The sequence below is a fragment of the Opisthorchis viverrini genome, assembly GCF_000715545.1.
Source record: "Opisthorchis viverrini unplaced genomic scaffold opera_v5_79, whole genome shotgun sequence".
Classification (NCBI taxonomy): domain Eukaryota; kingdom Metazoa; phylum Platyhelminthes; class Trematoda; order Opisthorchiida; family Opisthorchiidae; genus Opisthorchis; species Opisthorchis viverrini.
This window is the reverse complement of record NW_008751737.1, coordinates 1,388,378-1,413,781: the sequence shown is the minus strand read 5'-3', so window position 1 is coordinate 1,413,781 and position 25,404 is coordinate 1,388,378. Positions and strand designations below refer to the sequence as shown.

The window sequence follows — 25,404 nt, the reverse complement described above, 5'->3', positions numbered from 1 at the left end:
GCTGCCATCGAGTCACGAGCCACCCAAAGGCAACGGAGCACAAGCGACGCCAGTAGTCTCGTTACGACCCTGCGGTTACCACACTCATTATGAACTTCTTTTTTGAAAATGAACATTATCATCGACCCTTTTCGGTTGTCTAGGACAGTCATTCTCGTTTTCTCAGGCGCAGGCAAACAGTTCAGACAAACGCTGACTGGGGACTTCACTTCCATCTTTGAACAATTCGGGTGGGAGGTCAGCCGGACTGGAAAAAATATAAATAAATAAATCGTTCAGCTGTAGCGCCCTTTCGGTGCCTAGCTGCCATGCCGCCCGAAGGAAGCACGAGGGCTGGGATACTGTCCGGTTGCCCAAGCCTAGACAGGGGAAGTTGAGAGGCAGAGGTCGGGTTCGAACCACGGACCTTCCGGTCAGTAAATTCGCGCTCTAACCACTTGAGCCATCTCGCCCCCGGACTAGAAGCTCGGTGGCTATTGAGAGAACATATGTAGACTCCAGATGATTGGCAGCAGATGGCCACGACAACTGTTGTTCGAAGTATTCGGCCCAATGGTAAAGGCGTTCTGTATTGAAGGTGTTCGATCCATTCTGATCCTCAATGCTTTAGCTCGCGTGTGGCTTCCAGGGTCCGGTCGCACGGACCCCGGATTTCTGGGCGTCTTCCGTTTCTTAACTTCCCATGTCCACCAGGCTTCACGGTCAGTGCGCGATTCCGGACGAACGCGTGGAAAGAATCCACAAATTTGTTCCGAAACGAGCGATAGTCAGTTGTTGATCCGCACCATCGGTAACCAATGGCAACGGGATCTATTTGAGTTCGTAACCAGCACGTCGTTAGAAACGGCTTCACCTATTTCCGAAGTTAGTACTGCATGAAAACAGTCCGCGATCAGCACACAACTGAAGCAATCGTTAACCATTGTCTGTAACTACCAAGTCCAATTCGGGCCGCCTGGCGGCCCAATAGAAGATTCAGACTGGGAACTAAGCTGTGAGAATATCGTCATAAGACGGTCGGTGGTTTTGGTGTGGATTTGATTCGTACCGTGTCCGGTTGGTATCAAGCCGCAACAAGAACTTAAGTGACGATTAACGCCTAAGCAGAACCAAGGGAAAGCGTATAATAGCCTGAAATAAAACGATCGACTGAAACATACAGTAGATTGCTTTGGTATGCTGTGAGGCTTGTAGTTCAGGGTGACTTTTTCAAAGAAAACTCACAATGAAATTACCACATAAAAGATACGTCTCCGAAGCTCGTAAGAATGTGTAACCGCTTTGATTTGCATACAAACAGTAAATGACTTGTATGCTTTTTGCTAATGTACAGTGTAGATCATAGACGGGAAATGTCTTCTGGAGGTCTAGCTTAGCACCTACCGAAGAGAAAGCCCAAACGGTTAGTCTGCAATGAGCGAATCTAAGTTAGGTAGAAAGAGGCCAAATGTGGGAAAAATTAGCTGATAAGCATTCACGGCTTACATTAAAGGTGTGTGAATATCCCCTTACCTTGAAAGATAATTCCAAGTTCTCCCCTCCCCAGACTTCCATTTCTTCATCGTAATAGCCAAGATAGGCAAAGAAATCACGATGAATGGCAAACAGACCACCAGCCATGGTTGGTGACCTAAAAACCAGAGGCGATTTGATAACGAGAACTGAACAGACGATAAACCAACAAAACTACTGGGACAAAGACGAAACAGTTCAGTTACGGAAGGTAACATTCCATGTGCATTCTCAATGCTACCTAAAGGAGGCACGAGAGCTGAGTAAACGCCAAGATGTGAACAGAATCAACTGGGAAATCTGGAGTGGATTTCAACTAAGACACGTCCGACTAACAACTGGCATCCATACTCTTGACCTATTCTGATGAGAACCGTTCTAAATTGAAGGCTTCTGATGGGACTAGAAACGACTTTGAAACGATCCGGTAAACACTTCAAATTTCGCAAATGTGACCACGTGGAAAGTGGCTACTATTCAACCTTGTTGACAGAACAGAGGGAACCCAGTGAGCCTAATCAAACATTACTTGATTCACTCGTATTCGAGACATGGCTGGCAAGCATATACGGACCATGTATAGTTAAAACAGCCGGGACGCTATTAAATTCGATGGTTCACGCTGACAGCTGAAACTACAAGGGGAAGAAGGGCACACTAGAGTTCACGTATGCGAACTAATGCCTGTTTTTTACTGCTGAACTGACGAGTCAGCCTAACGTGGCAAACTGAGAGAAGCCCCCGAATACGGGATTGTGAGAACGATTTGCCGTATTGGTAGGGATAGAATTAGTCAGTACTGTCCGTTGAAAGGACTCCGCGGTGATTATACGTATGGTTGAGATCACATGCTACTTAGACTGCTAGTGTTTGAAGCGGGTCGAAGACTGCCTGATTATCTTTACCAGACCAGGATGACAGATTTGGCCTTAAGATGAACGCACAGGTTTAAAAATGGTGGGAAAGTTGTTATATCGAATCTCTGAGAAGTTTGACGAAAAGGTTGCAGTTGGCAGTATCACAATGTAGGCGGGTTTGTGCGTCTTGTTGAATATGAAATTTTCTCCAAAAGGTACGAACGAAACCCCTTCAAAACTCCGTGCTTTGCGTTTGAACTTCTGTAACGCTGTGTCAATAAGCAATGAGACCGCAATGGTCTTCGACATAGGTGAACATTAACAAAATCGTGGCACGACAGGTACACAGGAGACATCCTAAGATAAAAAGGACACGTCAAAAAGTGCTATCAGGTAGATTAAATACCAGTCCACTTCAAACGGGGCAGTTAATCCAAGCTAGCTTGTCGTTTCATAAACATTCGTTTGCAACTTTGACCAAGGTTACACGTTTCCGTGCACACCAGTTCGTTGTAGAAGTTGTGCGGCTGGTCACTGTATACAATCAAAGTAAAAGCCTCCAATGGCTAAAGATGCTGAAAGTGCGGCCAAAATCCAGTTATGAATTCCGAGCATTCCGGTGGTCAAGGATCGAGGAAGGTTACGCTAAACTTACGAACTACGGTATCCTTCCGCTAAACTTGAAGAATGAACGTGAAGATTGTGCAACAAAATACACTGCAATTTACCAACGGGTGGTGAGCCATGACACACTCTGAAGGGCCATACAACCTAGCGCGGCCGTTTCTGACCGTCCATTGTTGTAAGAGGATCCTTACGGTCGAATAAAGTGCAGACATGTCTCGTCAGGTAACATCACGGTCATAAAAACGCCAGTCAGTATCTATATGGTGGGAAATGAGGATCTTCGACAAATCAGGGATAAGGTGATATAAGGTCTGCTCAAAATCCAAACAAAATACACTCCACGGTCATAAAAACGCCAGTCAGTACCTATATGGTAGGAAATGAGGATCTCCGACAAATCAGGGATAAGGTGGTATGGGGTCTGCTCAAAATCCAAACAAAATACACTCAAAATGTAATGCAATGCACACCTGATTGGTGAGTAGGGTGCGCCTGGTCGTATCTGGTCCCGTTTGGGAGGTAGGTGCCAAGTGAAAGTTAGCGACCAGTCGAAACCACCAACTTGCACGCTGGCTTCCTGAGTGGCTTTGATACTTAGGTCTTGGTCATTGATAATCTCGATTACGGGTACGACCACGTTGGACTTGCTCGCCTTTATTCTCTCTAGTAACGGCTCAAGCCAGCCTGAAAAAATGGGGAGAATTTGGAATTGCTGGTAACAAGGAGAAACCACGGAACGAGATATAGAACACTTCACTACTAAGAGATAGATAACATTAATTCACAGGCTGTCCGCAGTATGGACAGTGATACACCAGTTCGTAAAGATGTGCAAATATAGTGAGGAATGGCGAACAAACAAACAAAAAAAGCACATTCAGTTGCCTGAGAACATCACAAACGAGAGATTCAACTGGGTTCATGGTGAGTCTCTCGAAAAAAAAATTAGTTTGCAAATGAGTGTACATTCTCTAATTTCGTGCAATTTGGTTTCAAGTAGGACATAAGGTTGACGGAAACCCGGGGACTGCGCCTACCTGATGAGCCCCTAAAAGGGCGAAACCAATCGTGGGCTGTCGACGGATTTTCAGCAAACTTATGAGTAGTACATTACAAAGATAAACAAAAAGAGTATTTGCAGCGGAAGTGTCCACCTTCGGAAGAATGACGGATATCAATTCAACCACACATTTTCGACATGTGTTGCCTCTTACGTGCACTACTGATAAATGATCCACAATAATCCGAACAACAGTTAACGTGCCAACCTGCTACCACTCATCCGGAGCCCAGAGTTGAGGTAGGACCATGGACGGTGAACGTGGAGCCCCCTATGGCCTCGGAAGTTTATGACTGCATATGTCCTCCCAATAGCCACCGAGAATCTAGTCAGGATGACCTCCCACCCGAATCGTTCAACACGGAAGTGAAGTCCTCAGTCAGCGTTTATCCGATCTGTTTGCCTGCGTTTGTGAAAACGAGACTGACTGTCCTAGACAACTGAGAAGGAGCAGTGATAGTGGCCATTTTCAAAATAGAGGCTCATAATGAGTGTGGTATTTGCTGGGAGATCAGCTTGATTCTGGCCGTAACGAGACAGCAGGCGTCGCTTTACTTCGTTGCTTTTGGGTGGCTCGTGGAATAGTGGCTCGAGAGCAGCCAAAGGATTCCGGCCAGGTTGGGATTGCGTTGACCAAACCTGCACAATCCGTCATGCGCTGGGAAAACGTCATACGTATAAACGACCCACAATTTTAGTATTTCAGGATTTCTAAGGCGCGTTCGACTCTATTGACCGGTCTGTTTTCCTTGATACGCCCGCCTATCAAGGAATGTGACGGAAGTTTGTGAAGATGATAGGTTCTTTGTATTCTGAGACCTCTGGCCGTGTGAGGGTATACGGAGGGCTCTCCGACAGCTTGCGAAAACAATGCAGTGTCCGTCCGGGGTGCCCACTCTTTCGATTTCTACTTAATTTCGTGGTCGATGGGATAATGAGACGAACGGTGGAAGATCTCCAAAACCCCTGGGTTCCAGTAGCCTGAGACAAACCTTATCGATCCGGAAATTTCTGGTGGCATCGTTCTTGCGCAGCTGTTTTTGGGTGAACTGACCAAAGTCCTTTGGTTTGCGCTTTGCATGCACAAATTGTGAGGTCATCCTCATAGACATACAGTCCCTAAATGCGCCACTTACAATCCAAAGAGAGGCACTCGAAGTTGTGGAGCGTTTCACGTACATTGGAATTTCCAGTAAGTCTGATTAGAGTGTGACCGATGACGTCAATACACAAATCTGCAAGGCTTGGGTCGCGTTTGCTAATTTGAAACACCTATGGCCTCAAGGCGCTATATCTCAGAACCTCAGGGGACATATGTATCGAGCTAGAGTACGGGCTGATTTTATTTCATGGCTGCGAGACTTGGCCTGTTTTAGTAGTGGAGGTTTTGTTTTATTGCTGCGAGACTTGGCCTGTTTTAGTAGTGGAACTGAGATGCCTTCAGCTGTTCGACAATCGTTGTATCAGGACCACAGCTCATGTGGTCTGGTTTGGGCTAATCCGTAACGAGGCAATTAAAAGGCGAATTTTCGGTTTTGAAACGAATACCTCCAGTGAAAAGTGTACCCACCACCAGAAGCTGCGTTGGTTAGGCCATGTACTGCGTATGCTGAACCATCGTTTGTGGAAGAGAGTGCAGTTTTCCGTGTCCACTTCAGAATGGCGGAAACAGAGATGGCCAACCCTTGACCTGACCAGGTCTTGCAGAGGTGTCAGACAGGCGTGCAAAATATGAACCTCAGATAAGCTGAACGCCAGCCAACAGAATAAAACAGTAGAGTTGGACTAGAAGAAACTAAACTCGTTAATATAAGATCATCCTATAGCTGGGGTCAGCATATCATGCCCATACATTATTGAGTTAGCCCCACATTACACCACTAATGGAGGTGAATAAAAACACATTTATCTAGGGAGAAGAGCAATCAGGTCGGAAGCCAAACACAACCTCAGGTGAGAAATGTTTCATTTATCCTGGCCGAATTTTTGTGGCAGTATCGAGAGGACGAAATAAGCCGACATATGAAATGCCTACTTCGGGTAGTTGAGACAAGCGGACAGCTCAGTAAACAAACCTACCGGGTGTGCACTCAATATGCGAATCCAGGTAGGTCAGCACCTCAGCTGTGCTAGCGTTTGTTCCAACCATTCGCGCTCGAATCAAACCCTCTCGCCGTTTGGTCCGAACAATTTTCACAGCTGGAAATTGTTGCATGTAGATTTCCAATGGTTCTTTCAGGTAATCTGAAACGAAACACAGAAAAATATCATGCCCCAAAAAGAAACCGTATAAAGTAATCCCCCTCCCAAGAAATAAGCCACTCACATCACATGCAACTGAGTGTAGGACCGAACAATGAGGACAATTCAGGGAAGAGACGAAATACTAACTTCGCCCTGTTGAGAAAGCCCTCGTAGTTAATCAAAGGTTTAGGGATATCGCTGACGGAGTAGCAGTGAGAAGTCGCAACACTGCATACAGTCAAGGAGGTAGTGTGAAGAACAGAGAGAAATCATGCAAGAGATCCGTTAGTGCGACCGCCAGAAAGCTACATGGTCGCTCAGTCCTAGATACTCAAACTGCGGACTATCATCAACTCATCTATCGCTTGCTCGTTTAAAATGAGTGACATGAAGGGATCACTAAAACAAATATAAAAAACCTCATGATTTGTCGCATCTTTAAAGCTGCATCAATGAAACCGTCCCACCCTGAGCTGATTACTGCCTCCTGAAAAAAAGGACGTTGAATGTCACTGAAGGAGGAAATAAAAACACCTCCAAAGAAAACATCATAAACGAGAGATTCAGCTGGGTTCCAGGTGAGTTTCCCGTCAAAACCAAATTGGTATGCAAATGAGTGCATTCCACTAATCTACGAAGCGTGTTTTGTTCGGGCCAGCTGTTGACTCAGACAACCTGATAACTGATGAAGAGTCAAGTGACCGGATGTTTGCGGTGGTGGAGCTTCGTATCCCCATGAGAATAGATAACATGGCCATTCGCCGGTGGATAGATGGTAAGAACAATGCTAAGGTAGACAGTCAAAAGGTCAAGTATCCAACCCTTTTCACACCTGACCGATATGATCAGTAAAAGCTCGACTGACTGGAAATCCGTCGACAGCCCGTCGTCAGCAACCTTACAAAGATAGTAATGTATCGCGATATCTCGAATGTCGTAGCGACTGAAACATGAGGCGGCCTGGTGCAGCACATTCGGTTGCCTGAAAACATCACAAACGGGAGATTAAGCTGGGTTCCAGGTGAGTCTCTCGAAAAACCAAATTAGTTTGCAAATGAGTGTATATTCGCTCGATTGCCTGGGTTTTTCGGGATCCGACCACAATGGGACCTAAATCAGACCTAGGGTTCCATTTGGATTCGTCACACATGGCCTTTTGGCATCTCATCCCAGCGGAACAGTGGCCTTTGAAATGATCAGATTAACGGCAAAAAACGATTTCGTGTGTTTCTAAAACAGTTTAAATGTGGATTTACGTTTTGTTCGAAGTTTATCCCTCCCAAATAGTTTTACACTCGTCAGTATAGCGTATGTAAAAGACATACTGAACTCCGTCTACAATACTCGGTATAACCCTCGTCTAACGTCAAAGCCCGGTAGACTAACCAAACCTCGTCGAATTAACAGTTCGACTCAATCCAGTACAGTTACTAGGCTAAAAGACTTCGATGACGTTGGAGTTCGTCCCGGGAGCCACAGTTCCGTTCAGTGAGAGGAACAAAACAGAAAAGGGGTTATTATGCATTGAGGGCGATGGCCCGACAGTCCATTGGCATTAGACTGTCAATGTCATCTGACAAAGTTGGAATTTCGATAGTTAAACATCAAAGGAGGTGTTTTCGATGCAACCATTCGACAACCAGAAATAGCACCAAATAAGCCGCATCACAGGGAGCATCCTATGATGCCGCTCCATAGAGCAAGTTTTTTCATCATATATTCTTGTTACCTCGCATGAAAACCTCGGCTAGTTGACGTTCTGCTTGATACTTCAGTATGCTCATCTCGCAGAGGCGAGCAAACGGGTCACAGGAGTGTGCAAATTTGGACGCTCGTTGATCCGGAAAACGATGTTGACGTGAGACAGAGGTCAGCTCTTGTTGGTCTGAGAACTGTGATCCACTGAGTTGCCCCGTTCAAGTAACTCACTCTTCTGCCAGCGACTGGTATCACATCATGTCTGGCACCCATGCCTGGCAAAGCAAGCGCTCAGTTCACGGAAAAGCATACTTTGAGTTGCCCTTTCAGTAGAAAATAATTATAGGAGAGATGAACAGCACACAATGCCGCTTTTGTCATCACTAACCCCGACGATTGTCGAAGTGCCGTCTATGAAGACATCACGTCGTCATCAAGTGTAATATTACACCCAGCACCAATTGATGACGTCAGAGTGAATGGTGCTGGAAAGTTTACAGTAACTGATACCCCAAAACACAAAACCTGAGACCATGAGTCTCGTGACGTCGTTTCTATTTCAAAACACTCCAGTTTAAATAAATCCAACTGGTTTGAAGAGCAGTTATAACCAAGAGACACCGAGAACAGGTCCACAAACCCATGTGAAACCCAAATACATTGACGCCACAAACCCTATGCACGAATATAATGATACTAAAATGTCCAAACCGTTGTCAGGCGCGTCGTGCTTAAAAAAATCGGACCTATTACGAGAAGCTAAATCATATTTAATCGTATGTTCTGGTGGCAAACCACTTAAAGTGTCGTATATCACTGCAATCGGCGAATCGAAGACAGATGGCAGCACTCCGAAATGGCCAAAAGCCTAAAATCCAGAAAATGAGCGAATTTTTTTAATAAGAATTTTACCATACATCTGAGTGTACCGAGGAGTCAGTGATTATGTGTTGGATAGTGAGCTATGCCGATCCGATCTTCGATTATGATTGATCCTTCGGTCTATTAAGTTCTAATGGCCTGTATATGTCCCGATGACCACCTTTGAATCCAGCTCTCCTATCTCTCGTCCATTGGTCAGCGCTCGAGTGAGCTCTGATCTTGACTTCTCTGGATTCTGCGCTGTGACCTATGTTCGTGTGACTACAAGGTGGCTCTTGTCACTAAGTTAATCGATAAAGCAGGAGGATGTTGCAGACTAGGGGTAAGATAAGAGTACACACAGAAAATCTCGCTCTCCTAGTTGCTATCCATCCAGTGTTAAACTTTGCATGCGAACCCTGATAGGGTCAGGGACTCTGAACACTCGGTTTCTGGCGCCTTGGCCACATCCTCAAAATAAAAAAGGCCACAGTGGTTCGATCAACGATCATCCCATCCTGAACAAAGTTGTCATCTGGATGGTCGGTCGAATCAAGTGTGGACCTATGGTCGGACAAGGATACTCGCCATGGGGAACCAAAAGCGGATTACTCCATGTGCAGACCACGCTTCCAATCATCGTGGGCCGCTGCAGTCCGTGAGATAACTGGAGCCAACTCATTCCCCGGCGTTAATGGTCCCCTGCGAAACATGTCTGTTATAGGAACACCCCCGGTATCCTCGAGGTTCCAGAAACCTAATCTTGTAAACTCATCATTTATCACTGGCAATCAGGTACGTTGGGGTTGCTTGCAAATCAGTCCCAAGCATTAAATTGAAGAAGCAGTACTGTTTGAAATAGCAGACAGCACAATTCTATTGTATTCATGGCGAGTGCGGGTCTACAGCTCGACCAGCCAGCCGAATCAAAATGAGTAATCAAAAGCGATCACCAATTGATATCCCTAAAACTGTTGAGGCCTTCTTTCGCAACTCAGCGAAGGCGTAGCGACATGTTCCAACAACTAGGGCCTGATTATCACAATGTTGGCAGCCCGCTGGGTCGATAGCCTTCGAAGGTAGCAGAACAGAGAACAGCCGCTCTGCCAACCAAGGTATAATGTTTATGAATATCCGATACAAGGTACCTAGGACAGTCCATTGAATTGGTTTACACAGTACTATTTGATAAAAACGGTGATGGAACTTTATCGCAGTTGATCACAGTAGGGTATGTAACTTGCACATAACAAGACTAGATAGATGAATGCAAGACTCGACCAACAGTGTGGAAAGACGAACCGGGGAGAAGTCGTGAATTTTCCTTGGAATTCAGCTAACAGTTACGAAGACGTTCTCTTTCGACCAGAGCTTCGGACGTGATTGTTTTAGTGTTCATAACTTTTGCTGCGACCAGATCGGCGACTTTTTAATCTCCGTTATTGTCGATTACAATATATAGCCTCGGAATAGCCCGTTTTGAAGATACATCCCCAATATTTTCTGTTTTGACGTTATAAAAAATCGCTAACGGTGAAGCTCACTGAAGCATTAGTGACCACTTATTGCATGCCAGTACTTTGCACGGGAAACCACAGTCATTGACTGCATTGTTATCGAATTAGATGGTACTTATATCTGACTTTATAAATAGGATAAAACATACAAAGTAAACAAATAGAGATACAAAACGCTGTCGTTTTGATGGCTGCGATATGTGAAATAGTCCATGTTTCTCGGTAACTCTCAGTCCCGTCAGAATACGCTGGAACACTGAAATCGATCAATAAATAGACGTAGAACTCTAGCCGACCTATTCTTCCAGAATGGTCGCACTCCAAGTAAACAAGTTTAGGACCGGTACACTTCGCTCTGTTCTCGGAAGCACGATCTTTTCAGGAGAAATCTCTTGATGGAGGTGCTGTATTCTGCGTAGAACGAGCTTGAAATGGGTATTCAGTAGTGACATTATTGACTGAAGTGAACGAAGGCTAGAGTTACCGACCGGGGAATCGCCACTACCCAACATATAAATTCATCGTATGGTTCGCCATTCCAAGCATCTGATTGTCGGCTATTTCATCTGCCGTTCAGACATGGTCAAAACACGGGATGTTCACAGAAACCCAAACTTCCGAAACTGTGACTTCACTCACTCCCGTTCCTCAGGCTACCGATTCCAACACTAATGTCATTTTACAGGTGCAGTTCATGTTTACATTCATTCATTCCTTTCTGTCATCGACCTCATTTGAAGATTTTCAGTCGCTAACGGTGAAGCTCACTGAAGCATTAGTGACCACTTATTGCATGCCAGTACTTTGCACGGGAAACCACAGTCATTGACTGCATTGTTATCGAATTAGATGGTACTTATATCTGACTTTATAAATAGGATAAAACATACAAAGTAAACAAATAGAGATACAAAACGCTGTCGTTTTGATGGCTGCGATATGTGAAATAGTCCATGTTTCTCGGTAACTCTCAGTCCCGTCAGAATACGCTGGAACACTGAAATCGATCAATAAATAGACGTAGAACTCTAGCCGACCTATTCTTCCAGAATGGTCGCACTCCAAGTAAACAAGTTTAGGACCGGTACACTTCGCTCTGTTCTCGGAAGCACGATCTTTTCAGGAGAAATCTCTTGATGGAGGTGCTGTATTCTGCGTAGAACGAGCTTGAAATGGGTATTCAGTAGTGACATTATTGACTGAAGTGAACGAAGGCTAGCATTACCGACCGGGGAATCGCCACTACCCAACATATAAATTCATCGTATGGTTCGCCATTCCAAGCATCTGATTGTCGGCTATTTCATCTGCCGTTCAGACATGGTCAAAACACGGGATGTTCACAGAAACCCAAACTTCCGAAACTGTGACTTCACTCACTCCCGTTCCTCAGGCTACCGATTCCAACACTAATGTCATTTTACAGGTGCAGTTCATGTTTACATTCATTCATTCCTTTCTGTCATCGACCTCATTTGACGCCAGATTTTCAGCGGCTGAAGTGCAGCCCCTCAGAAATAAACAAACATTTTTGCCGTACATACCGATCTCCAAAGAGCAGTGATGCACCCCAGATTTCCCCTTTACTGTGTTTTAACCACGAAGCCATTCTGCAGTCGGACCACGCCATTGGGCTGTGCAGTGTCGGCGATTCAAACGAACACAACACCAACTGGACTACACTGGCGACGTACACCAATCCAGTGATCCGCGATATAAGTTGACTTCCAAATCCGACAGCGACTCGCAGTACACCCTCGACATGCGCTTGATTCACACTTTGGCGGGTCCTCTGCTCCAAACGGTTCCTGCGATCACTGTCGAATTAATTGCATCCATTCGCTTACGTCCATTCCACCAAATTCTCCTTGTGAGTCTTGTGGAGCCACCCTTATTTTGACCGGAATGGCATCCGTCAATTTGTTTCTTCTCATCCGTTGAAATTTGTATTTTGAGTGACCTTCCAACGACCACTGATAATATTACTGATGTTCTTCACGATAACGTCAATCCTTTTGGAATCTTGTAGAAGCCACTGTCCGTAATTCCCGTCCATCCACCGTCCCTCTCATTCCTAATTCCCGGGTCACACGAAACGGCCGAAATTTCTGCTTAGCATTCTGCCCCCAATTCAGCTAGATTTTATCAACTTTGTTCCATCAGCCCATACTTATGTGGCACCGCCCAGCATTGTCACTGGGAACATTCGTCAGTCTCTTTACCCATGAAACACCAGTCTCTCGGTCCGGATCGTATTCCACCATTTCGCCCCGAGTTTGCGTTTCGGAAGTTACTTCAATCGTCGCTCGCTGTTTCGCCTATCCCTATCAGTTGTCATCTTGGAAAGTTTCACCCATACTCCCCATCTCAAGATATGAATCCTGAATAATAACAAGGGCCGAACAACCGCCCTATTTTTTCAGACGACCTGAAGGACAACTATGCTAAAAGGCTCCTGTGTGGTTTCTGGTGCAGTGCCCTCTTAAGTGACGACAAACATGGATGTGGCCACCACCACTCTACTTTGTGGTGCACGCTTTTTTCAGACCTAGTCATCTGTAATAAACCTATTTAGTGAAACTGAAATGTCTTGCCTGAAGTTTCCGATAGAGCATGATACCGATTCCAACACTAATGTCATTTTACAGGTGCAGTTCATGTTTACATTCATTCATTCCTTTCTGTCATCGACCTCATTTGACGCCAGATTTTCAGCGGCTGAAGTGCAGCCCCTCAGAAATAAACAAACATTTTTGCCGTACATACCGATCTCCAAAGAGCAGTGATGCACCCCAGATTTCCCCTTTACTGTGTTTTAACCACGAAGCCATTCTGCAGTCGGACCACGCCATTGGGCTGTGCAGTGTCGGCGATTCAAACGAACACAACACCAACTGGACTACACTGGCGACGTACACCAATCCAGTGATCCGCGATATAAGTTGACTTCCAAATCCGACAGCGACTCGCAGTACACCCTCGACATGCGCTTGATTCACACTTTGGCGGGTCCTCTGCTCCAAACGGTTCCTGCGATTACTGTCGAATTAATTGCATCCATTCGCTTACGTCCATTCCACCAAATTCTCCTTGTGAGTCTTGTGGAGCCACCCTTATTTTGACCGGAATGGCATCCGTCAATTTGTTTCTTCTCATCCGTTGAAATTTGTATTTTGAGTGACCTTCCAACGACCACTGATAATATTACTGATGTTCTTCACGATAACGTCAATCCTTTTGGAATCTTGTAGAAGCCACTGTCCGTAATTCCCGTCCATCCACCGTCCCTCTCATTCCTAATTCCCGGGTCACACGAAACGGCCGAAATTTCTGCTTAGCATTCTGCCCCCAATTCAGCTAGATTTTATCAACTTTGTTCCATCAGCCCATACTTATGTGGCACCGCCCAGCATTGTCACTGGGAACATTCGTCAGTCTCTTTACCCATGAAACACCAGTCTCTCGGTCCGGATCGTATTCCACCATTTCGCCCCGAGTTTGCGTTTCGGAAGTTACTTCAATCGTCGCTCGCTGTTTCGCCTATCCCTATCAGTTGTCATCTTGGAAAGTTTCATACATACTCCCTATCTCAAGATATGAATCCTGAATAATAACAAGGGCCGAACGACCGCCCTATTTTTTCAGACGACCTGAAGGACAACTATGCTAAAAGGCTCCTGTGTGGTTTCTGGTGCAATGCCCTCTTAAGTGACGACAAACATGGATGTGGCCACCACCACTCTACTTTGTGGTGCACGCTTTTTTCAGACCTAGTCATCTGTAATAAACCTATTTAGTGAAACTGAAATGTCTTGCCTGAAGTTTCCGATAGAGCATGACATGGGGGCTTTCTCGCCAAATTATCCGCGTACGTAATCATTACGAACGGACACTTTTAACGAGTTCATTTAGACGGCATCGTTCCTCGGATCCGCAGAATTAATGCTGGAGCACCTTAGTTTTAGTAGGATCTAGTAGGATCTAGACATATGGTGACGATACTACTCTCCACAAATCCACTAACACTCCTAGCGACCTAGCTCACACCGGTTAGGTGACGACCGCGCACAGACAATAACAGCTTTAGACACCGACTTTGTTGCCAATCATGATCGGAGTTTACCAAGTTTACCAACCCTTGCACGCCTCCCCCCGCTTCACTGTTTCGCCTTGAACCACACATTGCCCATTAGCTACGGCTAGATATAGCATTCTGCTCTTGGTTGAATCGTTTTCTGAAGAACTTTCCTGGTTGTCTCCGCTTAGGCCTACAAAAGGAGTATGCTTTCTTGGCGAGTCAACTTTCGAACATTTGCTAAAACAGGACCGGGACTAACAAAGCACCCCTACTGATTGCGCGACACACTAATGTGAGGCACCAAAACTGAATACAATACATACTGTGTGTGCATCAATGATCGATTTCTTTCCTTCAGAGAGCAAGATCACTTAGGCGGCTGGATATGAGCCGTCTTAAATTCAGTGAAATTAGGCTAAGTTGGTAGTGACCAGAGTACGGACCAACGAGCACGTGAACATGATCGATTGGAACGTCCATGATAGTCATGCCTATAGATGAAATAAAAAGAAACCAAGAACATTCTCACTTTCACTTTTTTAGTAGACTCTTGAAAATGTCAAGGCATGCATCGGAAAACGGAAAACTTACCTTTGCTGGAAAAGTCATCCACCAGAATAATTTCTTGTAACAATTCCTTCGGAGAATAGTCCAGTACTGAGTGTACTGAGCGGAGAAGAGCACTCCAAGCCTCGTTGTGGAAACAAATGATGACCGCAGTCTTCGGAAGATCTGACGAGAAACTTTGCGTTTTGCATCTGTGAGAGTAAGGTCGACAGAAGAAGTGACTTGAAGAGACCCGAAAATTCATCTCTTGACGGTTGTGAGGAACTCGTGTGTTACCTTTCAAGCAGGCCGCAAAACTAAACAAAAAGCAGCGGTAACTTTGCCCGTCAACTCCAGCTTTCGCTCTTTCCCCAGTATTCGCTCAAGCTAACAACTCTGGACGCAAAAGTCGCAAGTCATAAGTCTTCCAACCGGTGGATTAAAAACTAACACACTTTCGAATCACTAGTGAGCCAATAGTGTTATTAACACTGTTGCTCAAGGGTGATATCTAGGTATAAGAATTTGTAGCACATATCGACTAGTTGGTGAGATGACTTCCATCAACATGTAAACACTTTTATGCTTGTGTGTACACTTACATGCGCTACCCTCAAAATGGTGTTACAGCCAACGGCGAAGTATGCTAACGAGACCATCAAATGGTCTGTTCTGTCAAACCTAACAGATAAGCCGCGATGTAGTTCTAGGAATAGCTACATCCAGCGCAAATCGGAATCGAACCGATTGGTGCTTATCAAACACACAAAAAAGGTGGAGTCATTCGGATTCAACTTACCAATAATGCTAGAACTGATCTGGCGTTGCTATGTCACCTTCCAAAGCCCTATGTCCAGTAGCCCAACAATTGTCCATTGACCAGGCCGGTCGCCCACTGTATTGCTTGGATGGGTCGGCGGGGCTAGCAGTGAGTCTGTGCTTGAGAAGACTTACGGTACGCCACCCAAGAAGTGCGAAACCAGTAGTGAGCTGTCAAAGAATTTTCAGCCACCTGATGAGTAGCTGGTTGCATCAATAATGTCATCCAGCTGCAAAAATGTGGCCTATGTGAAGTACATTTAGTTGGAGAATAACACAAACGAACGGGACTGAGCTGGGATTCACTTGATTCTTCCGTTAATGTTCACTTATTTCACAAATGAGTATATTTCGCTAAATTCATATTTGGCGAGTGATGAGAAAGAACACGTATAAATCCATTCATATGCTCACAGAACGATCATATGCAGTGATAAATTCGTCGGTGGGACCAGTTTTTTAAGCTGAAAAAGACAAACCGAGCCAAACTAAACGGTTTGGCTGAAAAACATGGGACATGGTGCGTCAGAAACCCCGGAATTTGGAGAGGGACTGCGTGACGCTGGGGCTTACCAACCTAACCGCAAAAACAAAGAGTTGACCCAAACGTGACAAACGACTAGATGTTCTGCGTTTTCGCAATGACATGAAGCGTTGCAAAACGGACAAGACCAAATCTGCAAAAACATACGGAATGCGCCGAGCGTGAAACCGCAGCAAGCAACACTTACGCGCCATTACGAAGGTCGGGTATGTAACGACGAACACTGATTCTGTCGCTAGCGTATTGATTGAATGCATTGTCCTGAAATCCCTTATCGTACTTGGCCTGTTCTTCCACTGAGAGGGCACTCCGGTTCACTAGGTAAGGTACCGCACCTTCACCTGCAACAAGAAAACAGAATCTATATTCTGATTGAGATGACACGACGAAGTACGATTGCGACTAATATAGCTGGAAGACATCCCGTCTTTGTTTCACAAGCTGCGTTCGAAAACAGCCAATCGGTTGATAAAAGAAAATAAAAAAGGGAATAGGACCGATTGTGCGTACAATTCAAGAGCCCCTTTAATTGAGTGTCAAAGGACTTGTGTTAGTATAAAGTTAGTATAAAGCGGGTACAGCTGACGACACCGTAGCCCAAAAACCTGAGGTCAATGCAGCGAATGAGTGCACATTTCTAAAAATCCCCACACATGTCCCAAAAGCTAACTAGGAGGAGACTGCTTGTCGGCTGACCTGACACGAGACTATGAGACCCCCGAATATAACTCACTGGGCAACAAACCGCTGCACTACGGCGAGGTTCAGAAGCCACCAAGAACCAGAGATAGGTAATCCTAGAACAACGTTGTGAATCAGCAACCCCTCTATAGAGGCCAGAAGTCCTGACTAGTGAAGTCCCAAATACCCAAGTTTACTCAGTCGTACTCAAGAGGAAAACAATTCAGTTTAGATCACGGTGAAAGCTCTCAATATCAATCGAGTGGCGCCCTCGAGTTAAACTTGCTTGCGGAGCTAGTGCAATTTGGTACATGTGTAGTTCCATTAACAAAAATTTGGCAAAGAACCAGAAAGTAAGTTCTCTACGCAAAGAATCGTAAGGCTCCTTGCTTCAGAGCTATATTCCAGCTTCGACACGAGGGTCCATCGCTTAGTAAAACACTATACTTCCAACCTTGCGTACTTTCAGCAGTCCCTCAATGTAACCCACATCACTATCCCTCAAATCAATGCTTCTAGCTATATTTAGTGGAATCTATTGACGATGTGATTAAAACTGTTGGGTTTTCAATAGCGCAGTACAGCTGAAACGTGTGTGTATGTGTATGTATGTGTGTGTGTGTGTGCAAGGTTACAAAGGCGAACACAGTCTGAACTACGTCAATGTTCCGATGGGTCGGTGTGCACTAGGCAAGCCACCTCCAGATAACATCCTGCGGAAACAAACAGTCTGTCACCTAAAGCCCGTCTGCTGAGGCCTCAATTAGTTTATGCCTATTAGATGTTAACATCATGATGAACAGATCTGGCTCGACCATTATCCAAATTCCCTCAGTCTAAGGTCAAGACATAATGGAGCTTGTGGAAAGTGGTTGCTAAGAGGGAAGTTTTAGTGGGTAGAACTAGGATGATTGCCAGGCAATTGAACTAGCTTCTTGATACAATTGTCACACGTCTCCTTAACACATGATCCCTACTGACAAGGACGATGTGTCTGGCAGGGGATGGTGAACGGCACACGGTTTCGTCTCTCGATTTCTGTGTCTGCACATTGACGTTTTCCCTCCTGTTTGTTGCGATTCACACGCCATTCCTGACTAGCAAGGGAACTGAACAAAGCGGTGCTGTATGGGTGGACAGCTGCCTAGTCAAATCCCGAACTCAACCGATAGTGTACATGGCTTACATTGTTTACTGCCTACAATCAGACAAACGCCGCTAAAGGGATGTTGTGGTCCAAGAAACCCCAAACCGATTGAAAAGGTTGCCACAGCATATCATGTTGCACAAATGTCAGCTGCAAAAATGTGGCCTATGTGAAGTACATTTAGTTGGAGAATAACACAAACGAACGGGACTGAGCTGGGATTCACTTGATTCTTCCGTTAATGTTCACTTATTTCACAAATGAGTATATTTCGCTAAATTCATATTTGGCGAGTGATGAGAAAGAACACGTATAAATCCATTCATATGCTCACAGAACGATCATATGCAGTGATAAATTCGTCGGTGGGACCAGTTTTTTAAGCTGAAAAAGACAAACCGAGCCAAACTAAACGGTTTGGCTGAAAAACATGGGACATGGTGCGTCAGAAACCCCGGAATTTGGAGAGGGACTGCGTGACGCTGGGGCTTACCAACCTAACCGCAAAAACAAAGAGTTGACCCAAACGTGACAAACGACTAGATGTTCTGCGTTTTCGCAATGACATGAAGCGTTGCAAAACGGACAAGACCAAATCTGCAAAAACATACGGAATGCGCCGAGCGTGAAACCGCAGCAAGCAACACTTACGCGCCATTACGAAGGTCGGGTATGTAACGACGAACACTGATTCTGTCGCTAGCGTATTGATTGAATGCATTGTCCTGAAATCCCTTATCGTACTTGGCCTGTTCTTCCACTGAGAGGGCACTCCGGTTCACTAGGTAAGGTACCGCACCTTCACCTGCAACAAGAAAACAGAATCTATATTCTGATTGAGATGACACGACGAAGTACGATTGCAACTAATATAGCTGGAAGACATCCCGTTTTTGTCTCACAAGCTGCGTTCGAAAACAGCCAATCGGTTGATAAAAGAAAATAAAAAAGGGAATAGGACCGATTGTGCGTACAATTCAAGAGCCCCTTTAATTGAGTGTCAAAGGACTTGTGTTAGTATAAAGTTAGTATAAAGCGGGTACAGCTGACGACACCGTAGCCCAAAAACCTGAGGTCAATGCAGCGAATGAGTGCACATTTCTAAAAATCCCCACACATGTCCCAAAAGCTAACTAGGAGGAGACTGCTCGTCGGCTGACCTGACACGAGACTATGAGACCCCCGAATATAACTCACTGGGCAACAAACCGCTGCACTACGGCGAGGTTCAGAAGCCACCAAGAACCAGAGATAGGTAATCCTAGAACAACGTTGTGAATCAGCAACCCCTCTATAGAGGCCAGAAGTCCTGACTAGTGAAGTCCCAAATACCCAAGTTTACTCAGTCGTACTCAAGAGGAAAACAATTCAGTTTAGATCACGGTGAAAGCTCTCAATATCAATCGAGTGGCGCCCTCGAGTTAAACTTGCTTGCGGAGCTAGTGCAATTTGGTACATGTGTAGTTCCATTAACAAAAATTTGGCAAAGAACCAGAAAGTAAGTTCTCTACGCAAAGTATCGTAAGGCTCCTTGCTTCAGAGCTATATTCCAGCTTCGACACGAGGGTCCATCGCTTAGTAAAACACTATACTTCCAACCTTGCGTACTTTCAGCAGTCCCTCAATGTAACCCACATCACTATCCCTCAAATCAATGCTTCTAGCTATATTTAGTGGAATCTATTGACGATGTGATTAAAACTGTTGGGTTTTCAATAGCGCAGTACAGCTGAAACGTGTGTGTATGTGTATGTATGTGTGTGTGTGTGTGTGTGTGCAAGGTTACAAAGGCGAACACAGTCTGAACTACGTCAATGTTCCGATGGGTCGGTGTGCACTAGGCAAGCCACCTCCAGATAACATCCTGCGGAAACAAACAGTCTGTCACCTAAAGCCCGTCTGCTGAGGCCTCAATTAGTTTATGCCTATTAGATGTTAACATCATGATGAACAGATCTGGCTCGACCATTATCCAAATTCCCTCAGTCTAAGGTCAAGACATAATGGAGCTTGTGGAAAGTGGTTGCTAAGAGGGAAGTTTTAGTGGGTAGAACTAGGATGATTGCCAGGCAATTGAACTAGCTTCTTGATACAATTGTCACACGTCTCCTTAACACATGATCCCTACTGACAAGGACGATGTGTCTGGCAGGGGATGGTGAACGGCACACGGTTTCGTCTCTCGATTTCTGTGTCTGCACATTGACGTTTTCCCTCCTGTTTGTTGCGATTCACACGCCATTCCTGACTAGCAAGGGAACTGAACAAAGCGGTGCTGTATGGGTGGACAGCTGCCTAGTCAAATCCCGAACTCAACCGATAGTGTACATGGCTTACATTGTTTACTGCCTACAATCAGACAAACGCCGCTAAAGGGATGTTGTGGTCCAAGAAACCCCAAACCCGTTAAAAAGGTTGCCACAGCATATCATGTTGCACAAATGTGTTCGTACAAATTCAGATATACAAAACCGTATATATATATATATATATATATATTGACGCACGAAGGAAGATAAGTTTCCACGTAGTTGGCGAATGCGCCTCACTTACCTAGCCACGTGACGCATCGCGAAGGTCACTCCCGTAGTTGGCGAATGCGCCTCACTTACCTAGCCACGTGACGCATCGCGACTAAAGGTCACTCCGAGAGAAAAATTAATAGAATTACCACCGACGACTGTCCTTCGACATCATAAAACAACAACAGTACTTACTAAGATAGAAGCTCTAATGTGTAGCCATGAGTTTCACAGCACTCTGAATGCAGAGGAAAATGAGCTGACACCTTAAACTCCATGGAGTGAAGAAACTACCGCACTGCTCATTGAACATACATTGACCAAATGAAGACCTATGCTTCCGGATACTTTCGCGTGACTTTCAAATGGTGTCGGAAGGTGAATGAAGACAGAAAGATTTGATTTCCCAAGTGAAAAGTTCAGTCAGAACGCGGCTGTCCAGTGCCAGTTCGACATTTTTCTGGAATCTTTATGCAACGAGAGAAGATAGTTATGTCAACAATGTCACAGTCTTAGTAATGCAGGCCGTAAAAGCGGCAATTTCTATATGGGCTCTAGTTCGTGGAGCTCAGAAGGCCTCCGCATCCACCCATTAAAACTCATCCATCGGAACCTCCACCGGAAGACTGCAGTTCTGTGCCTCTCAAAGAGAAACGTCTGATCTTAAAGAGCGTACGGTGATACATTACCAGATCGTCTCCTGAAAAAAATAAATAAATCGTCCAGCTGTAGCACCCTTTTGGTGCCTAGTTGCCATGACACCCGAACGAAGCACGAAGGCTGGTATACTGTCAGGTCGCCAAATCCTAGACAGAGGAAGTTGAGAGGCAGAGGTCGGGTTCGAACCACAGACCTTCCGGTCAGTAAATTCGCGCTCTAACCACTTGGTCCATCTCGTCTCCTAAGGTGTGATCAAACGTGTTTGAGGACGTATGAGTGAACAAAGAATGCAATCGACGAGTTGGGAGGATGGGTCCATAAATTGAGGAAGGTAAAATTAAACTCTCATCTTATATGGTGGTGGCAAACGCCACGCCTCTATGCTGGAGAGTAGTCAACTGAGCCGTAGAGTTATTGATAAAGAGGTCAACCAGAGATTCTCCTGCATGTTCACTCACACCTTAGGATGATCTCAGAAGTTGCAACTAATTATATACACGGAGACTGCAGAATACTGTACATTCTTTTAGACCATTCAGTCTTCAATGTCCAGACGCCGTTGAACCCAGAAACAACTGATCCGAAAAAAGGCAGTCAGGCGTGACAGATAAGTGGTCTGACCCACAGACTGACGTGAAATGCATAGCACGCGGAGAGCATAAGCTCGGTAAAAACGTAACAAGAACAAGCCTGCATCGCTAAGTGAGGATGCCGTGTACAATGGAGAAACCAAACCTTGTCTAGAACTCGAGATGGCTCGGTGGTTAAGGCGCGAGCTTACTGATCCCAAGGTCCGTGGTTAGAGCCTAACCTCAGCGTCCCGAATGCTTCTGTCTAGGCTTGGGCAACCTGACAGTATCTCAACTATCGTTTTTCCTTTGGGTGCCACGACAGCCAAGCACATAAAAGGTGCTACAGCTAAACAACTTAAACCTAGTCTACTGAACCGCGCATCCTGTGGTCAAAACTATTGCTATCAGGCCAAAAGGTTTAGCTGATAACTTGGAACTCGCACGGTCGCGCTGAACAAAAAGTACCACATGTGAGCTACACTATGCTCCGTGTGCAAATGTCCAAACACTTTGTAATCCAAGGCGAACCTGACTGAAAAACCGGTGGGTGGAAGAGGACAGTTGTGAAATGGTCCACAAGTTTGACTGCTGGTCCACAGGGCAAAGCCAAACTAACAATTAAGATACATGATTTATGTGAAGGGTGATGTTGGCAGCGGGAGGCTTCACACTCTGATCGTCTAGTGTTCACGCGGATTATTTCCATATACCAATGAGAATTACCAAACGGTTCCAGACCTACAAATCACACTCGTGTGCCATTCTAATTCTAGCCTGGCTTGATTTTTTCGTCCCCCATAGAAGATGGTGATTAGGAAAAGTGACGTCTACTACTGTCGCCACATAAACAGATGTCCCACTCCATACACAGTCGCGGTAGCCGAAATTCCTTTTTCTTGTTATTGTCATTATTATTAGTATTATTACTAACTCCATTAGAAAATGAAAAATCCGTGTTGACACTAATGTTTAACCGCCGTTAATCCGAAAAAAATTTACTTAATTATATCAAGCCTTGGAAGGGACCCAGCAGACATTCTGAGGTGCTTACACGCCCAAACGCTTAGTCAGTATGATATATATTGGCCACCCAAGCGCAGAGAGAGCTCGAGGGAACGAAATCCTGGAGACAGAATAGTACCAGCAACACCCAAGCTCTTCATTAACTTTTCTGAACCCGTCTGCCCAAGTCATACAAAGTTTGCTCCATTGTAAAGAAGGAGCGGAAAACAACACTCGCCTCAGTTGACGACGATTCGGCCTACTTCGCATATTAATGAGCCACCGCAGTTGACGGTGCATGATATGTTCCCCCGTACAACCAAGTTTCTGTTTTCTAATGAGGTGGCTACGAATTGGTTGAGGCCATCCCGGTACCATCATTGTGAATAGGGCACTGGTGTTCAAAAACCTGAAGACGCCTCAGAGCAGCTGCTTTCAAAGTCCACACAAAGACATAGCTCTTACTGTAGCCTGGTGCATGCGAGGCTTGAAGCCCAAAGATATGTATTTCGGATGTACCACGTGATTCAAATTGGCAAACATGATCCGGGCCTTTTATATTCGTGCACTGAGGTAGTCAGATCCAACTTCAACAGAAATGATAAGACAGCCAAGGATTAAACCTATTTTATGAACCCCGAAAAGGATGAAACCGGTCATGTGCTATTAAAAAGTTTTCAGCAACCTTATGAGTAGTGTTCGTTCACGAAAACGACCAAGGTACTTATACTTCACGAAAAGAGCGCCAACAGCCCTAGCTCAGTGGTTTTGAAAGCCGACTAAACAAAGGATATAATTTCTGAGAGAGGGAAAACTACAGAAACGTTCGAAGAAGCAGCACTGCTGCTTTTGGAAGATTCCGACAGTTGGCATAGGCAGCGAATATTTGGGGCAATTACTTGGAATAAAATGCTTTAGATATCTCAAACAGTAACATCAAACTGATTTGTCCTTCAAGGTCACGTTGGCTGAATATACCAGCGATTAAATTATTTATTATGCTCCATGGATGAAGGACATCGGCAACAATGTACAAGGTGGGACACCGCCTTTCGTAAACATTACGGAAGACAAAGGACATCTAATAGGTTGAAAAGTAACATCCTGAAACAGCAGAATGTTAAGTGTAGATTCCAACTGTCATGTCCAGTAACGTTTCTTTACTGCTACGAAGGTTCCCGAATCTGTCGGAACGTCCAAATTGGGACAATGGGGTAAGTATACTTTGGTACCTTGATAACACACACTCACCGTTCTGATCTCGTGTTGACTATGCGGCTGAAGTACAAGGCAGATGTAGTGGCGTCACTAAGTTAATAGGAAGTGGTGCCCTTGCACAAACACAGGACCCACCAGCTATCCGGTCACAGAATGAGAACCGAGCCCTTTAAACCGGTACCGTTCAGTTTTGGTTGCACAGACATACGCTACTCCTATCGGACAAGTGTCGGAGCCCACTGAATCGATTCGTGCCCTTACCTTTCCGCCTGGTCACAGCTTTTGTATAACTCCAAATGATTTGAATAGATCACTATCCCTTCCTTACTGCATATGCGTTTTCCCCAACGCTCGGCTTTTAGCTTGACATCATTTGTGAGCACAACCATCTTAGCTACGTACAAGCTTGCTCAACTTAGCTACTGAAGAAACCACATCATAACTCCTTTTCTCAAAGGTTATTTCAACATCATCATCAGCTGTAAGAACCGCGTACTTGCCGTACAGTGGTTGTAAAAAAAGAAAAGCGTTCAGCTGTAGAACCCTTACGGTGCCTAGCTGCCGTGCCAGCCGAAGGAAGCACGAGGGCTAGGATACTGCCAGGTTGCCCAAGCCTAGACAGGGGAATTCGAGTGGCGGAGGTCGGATTCGAACCACGGACCTTCCGGTCAGTAAATACGCCCTCTAAACACTTGGGCCATCTCGCCCATATAGCTGCCACAGTTTCATTCACTGACGATTTGGAGAGGTGGGGTAGGTAGCTGCGCATCGAAGGCGGTAACTGATCTAGTTGATGCGTAAATACATGGTCGTCTGTGGACTTTTCATCAAGGGGGTTGGAAGGGGAGCAATGGATTACAGGCAATAGCTTCAATGAACGAGTGCCACTGAGGGCGTGAACGTTTACGCTGACACGAAATGGTTAGTAGCCTTCACCAAAAGCCCATGTTTTTGTGGTGTGGTAGAGGAGCTGGAGCGACAGGGTCTGTGAGCTCCAACTACTACATGAACCATTTGCACGACGTATTCATAAAAAACGGAACAAATCTTACCCTGCTTACTAGCATCTGAAAAAATTTGAAGATTGGCCTGAGAGGGTGATTATCAATATAAAAGCGGGTAAATCGGCATGTACACACATGTGCAGTATAGTACTAGTCGACAAATGTGTCTTCGTGCATACGCTACAATAGAACACAGTGTGTTAACAATGCTGTCAAGATGAGAATAATCTTGACA

At 45.2% G+C, this 25,404-nt stretch overlaps 1 protein-coding gene across 1 annotated transcript in view; it reads right to left on the bottom strand.

Moving 5' to 3' along the window:
- The window catches only part of T265_04748 (hypothetical protein), a gene marked incomplete at both ends in the record, with an annotated part of 61,561 nt that overhangs the window by 26,209 nt on the left and 9,948 nt on the right, over positions 1 to 25,404 (bottom strand). Inside the window, 7 exons of the mRNA XM_009169561.1 lie at positions 1,513 to 1,630; positions 3,467 to 3,680; positions 6,136 to 6,300; positions 8,030 to 8,185; positions 15,046 to 15,212; positions 16,551 to 16,724; positions 18,843 to 18,996. Of these exons, the coding sequence (XP_009167825.1) occupies positions 1,513 to 1,630; positions 3,467 to 3,680; positions 6,136 to 6,300; positions 8,030 to 8,185; positions 15,046 to 15,212; positions 16,551 to 16,724; positions 18,843 to 18,996 (1,148 nt within the window). The remainder of the gene's footprint in view (positions 1 to 1,512; positions 1,631 to 3,466; positions 3,681 to 6,135; positions 6,301 to 8,029; positions 8,186 to 15,045; positions 15,213 to 16,550; positions 16,725 to 18,842; positions 18,997 to 25,404) is intronic.